Here is a 3,617-nt window from a genome sequence, read left to right on the forward strand (position 1 = left end):
TCTGCTCAAACAAGCTTTTTGAAATGTGAAATACAAGAAGGAAGCTCCGTCTCTGTCCCCTCCCTTCTGTCCAAGACTCTTGAATCAGTCTCGTCTTACATACCCTCCTCTATGCCTAGGAGAAAGGGAAGCCATTTAGGGCTGGCCTCTCGCTCCGCCATGATTTTATTCTTTTTTTGTTGTTATATCAATACTGAAAGCATTGCTATTCTTTCGTTTATCCCCTGTACCTTGTACTCCTTCCTCTACAATAACAAGATAACCACAATTTCCGTTATCTTTAATTTTGTATCCTTCTTTAAACTATTAGAAACACAAACTAATCTAGTCCTCCGTTTCCGATTTATCCTTTTTTTGCCTTCATTCTGATTTTCATTCCTTAGTTGCTTTAACTTATTATTTTCATTACAATGTTCAAATGCTAAGCACTCAGAATAAGCCTCAAGAGCAAAAGTACATGCCTTATCATTTGTTCCAGCTTGTATGGTATTGATTCCTTTATGGCCTTCGATTTGATTTTTTTCTGTGAAAGGAATTCTCGTCACTTCCCTTGAGACCTGCAGTTTCTTTGGATTTATTTTGACATAATTTATGGGCATTATCTTTCTTTATACTCATCTGTGTATTAGTTGAGTTAACTCCTTCTTGTATGTGTATCAAGCTCTTTCCGGTTCCTACATCTCTTTTCCTCTCAATCAATTTGGATTTTTTAGTTTTCATTAGATTATGCCCCTCAGTACTATTTACTCCTTCATGTCTGTTGGGAAAAATACTACAATATTGATAACTTATCACAAACACTGTATCGTGGCAAGCCACTGCCTTGTAAGCGAATTCGGCTCAACTCTGGTGCAAATCGTTGTAGCTGGTTGCTCCCCCAGGTTCTACAGTTACTCTCAAACACGTGCACTCGTGGCTGAAAGTTTGGAGTTGCACAAAAATAATTGCCCAGATGATACTTTTTGAATAGGAAAATCATTTATGTTTCATCCATCAAAAGAATGTAACAAACGTATAATTCCCCAAACTGATCCTTTTTTAGTGTGTCTCATCATATATCTTTTTCTCTTTGGACACAAGTTTTCTCATTGAGTCCTAGTATACCGCAATAGAAACAAACATAAGGAAGATTCTCATATGTAGTTCAACACATGTAGTGTCCCCTCTTAATTTTATTAATGTAGCGTACCCAATCTTATGCTGTCCATGCTTTCCTTAACCTTAAAACTAATTGAAAAAAATGATATATCGTATTTCCTTTATTTTCAATCCTACTGGGTTTTCCCGAACCAAATGTATAGTGTTCTTGATTCCTTGATAGTTAACCTTTTTATCCGATAACATCTGATTTGCTAATTGAGCTATCGAGGCACCAAAATGCTTGAGTTACATTTCATTTCCCAAAGAGATATTTTATGTGTGTAATATCAAGGATATGTCAAATTGACATGCTTTCAGTTTTACTTATCAAGAACATTGATATGCTTTAGTTTTTTTATTCCAAATTTCTCCTTAACAAGTTTGTATAATTTACCACTCAATAGGTAAAACATTATCGAAAAGAGGATTGCCCATCAGAAGATGGGAGCATATCTCAACAGCAGACACATCAAAGCATCAACAGATCATCATTTGAAAGAAGAGATTGCTTGAAGAAGTCAGAAGAGAGACTTTCTTCCAAATCATTGGCTATATGGAAATGCCCTCCCAAGGTAATCTTAAGTTGATATGATAGAAATTGCCTTTATTTGAATAGTTTCTATACATATTGTTTTGATAACCCCATTAATTGTTGTTATTTGTAGTTCCATTTGAATGAGAAATGGCTAGTAGTTGCTGGTGAAGAGAGTCAAGAAGCCAATAAGCAGGAGTATAGGAAAAGGAGGGTGATTGAGGCGGTTTTCCCTAACAAGTTTGCAATTCCTCCAAAGTAAGTAATTTTTGGATTATTTTTTTAATGTTTTGTTTCTTTCATTGTCTTAATTTTACTTGATTTTAATCAGTGAGTATTTTTCTTTCTTATTTAACAGTCCTTACAACTTGTCTGACCTGGAACAAGGTTATGATGATAGTCAAACTCCAGTAGTCAGAACCATTTCTACAGAAGAAGAAGAACCAACTCATGATTTGACAGTTCTTGTAGCCATAGCTGTAGCTGCTCTTCAAGAGCAGGGTAGTCTAATTGATGCCAACTTATTGGTTAGGCTTCTCCTCAACCTGATGAATAAACGTGGCATGGCTACCAATGTTGTTTCTCTCAATGCTGCCCATGCAGGATCTCCAAAATCTGTACCCTTGACAATGACTAAGACTGACATTAGAGAGAATAATTCAATAACCTATTCCACTTCAGAGCTTGATCTCGAAAATATCAAGAAACTCATTAGCAAATATGGAGTACCTTACAATGCAGGAGGAGAAATTTCTGACTTGGTTTCCAGATATTGTCCTACCACCTTGCAGCCTAAGTTGACTCTTTCACCAAATGTTGGCCCTTCCTCCTCGATGACTAGTCACAAGGATATCAACAAATACTGCAATTCCCTAATCAAGCAACGTGGAGAAAAAACTGAGTCTATGGTTGATGAAAGCTCACAAAAACCAATTCCGTGCAGCTTGACACCTTGTATTTTCTTTAATAAACCTAAGGGATGTCGTAAAGGGTTCTCCTGTCACTTTCGGCATGATATATTTGGTAAAAAGAGGTCTGGGAGGACATCAGAAGGTCGGGATTCAAAGAGACTGAAGTAAAGTGGGGAACATTAATATTGCATGACTCAAATAGGTTTTCTTTTTTTTTCTTTTAATGGAGGGAACAAGTGATAAAGGCAGTTGCACGGCTGTTTAAAAAAAAACACTCACTCTGTTTTGCCTTTCCTTGAGACGCAGACTTTTAAAACATTAGAATTAGATTTTGGCTTGAAAGGAATTTTCCTTTGAATTTTTATGAAGCATTGTTTAGCCTTGACAATATTTCTATTCCGATAAATCATTGTTTTGCTCTCTTAATTGCAATCGCAGTATGGCATAGGCTATAGCCGTCCCCCACTTTAAAAACTAAAGCATCCAAGTTATATACTGTTGATATTCAATAATGAATTCAAGATGTTAATTTGAATTTTAATCTGGTTGAACAGGAATCAATAAGGTATGGAAGCATTTGATAGAACAAAGTGTATTAAATTCTTCCAAGCCAGTGAAAATTGTACTAGCGAGTAATAACAATAATGAGATTGATTACATTACCCTTAAATATAAGCGAGTAAGAGACGGACGAACATGGCATCATATAGTAGTACAAAAAGCATTCTAAAGTGTACCGTGAATGCTTTAATATTTTGCTCTATCTGGCCCATTTTTACTAGCCATTGTCCTTTTGTATGCATGTGTAATAAACTGAAATCATCTCTTCTCTTTGGTAGTTTGATTTTCTATTACTTTCTCTTACGAATTCTGGAATTGGTAAGCCTTTTAACGTTTTTTTTCATTTGTTTTTTCTCTTCAACGTTTATCATTCAATCACAAATTAAGTTCTTCATTGTTATTTATTAGATTCTTTTTAATGTTGGTAGTATTTTGTTCTTGCATGTTGCTAATTTGGTTTGGTTCATACTCAT

At 35.3% G+C, this 3,617-nt stretch overlaps 1 protein-coding gene across 1 annotated transcript; it reads left to right on the plus strand.

Annotated features, from left to right (window-relative positions):
• The first annotated feature begins 418 nt into the window (after positions 1 to 418).
• LOC107009934 (zinc finger CCCH domain-containing protein 6-like) lies at positions 419 to 2,751 on the plus strand. Its single transcript, XM_015209232.1, has 5 exons — positions 419 to 481; positions 866 to 922; positions 1,545 to 1,712; positions 1,806 to 1,930; positions 2,031 to 2,751. The coding sequence occupies exons 1-5, from the start codon at positions 419 to 421 to the stop codon at positions 2,749 to 2,751; spliced, it is 1,134 nt and encodes a 377-aa protein (XP_015064718.1).
• Positions 2,752 to 3,617: the final 866 nt, after the last annotated feature.

The sequence above is a fragment of the Solanum pennellii genome, chromosome 2 (genome assembly GCF_001406875.1).
Source record: "Solanum pennellii chromosome 2, SPENNV200".
In the NCBI taxonomy this organism is placed as follows: Eukaryota; Viridiplantae; Streptophyta; class Magnoliopsida; order Solanales; family Solanaceae; genus Solanum; species Solanum pennellii.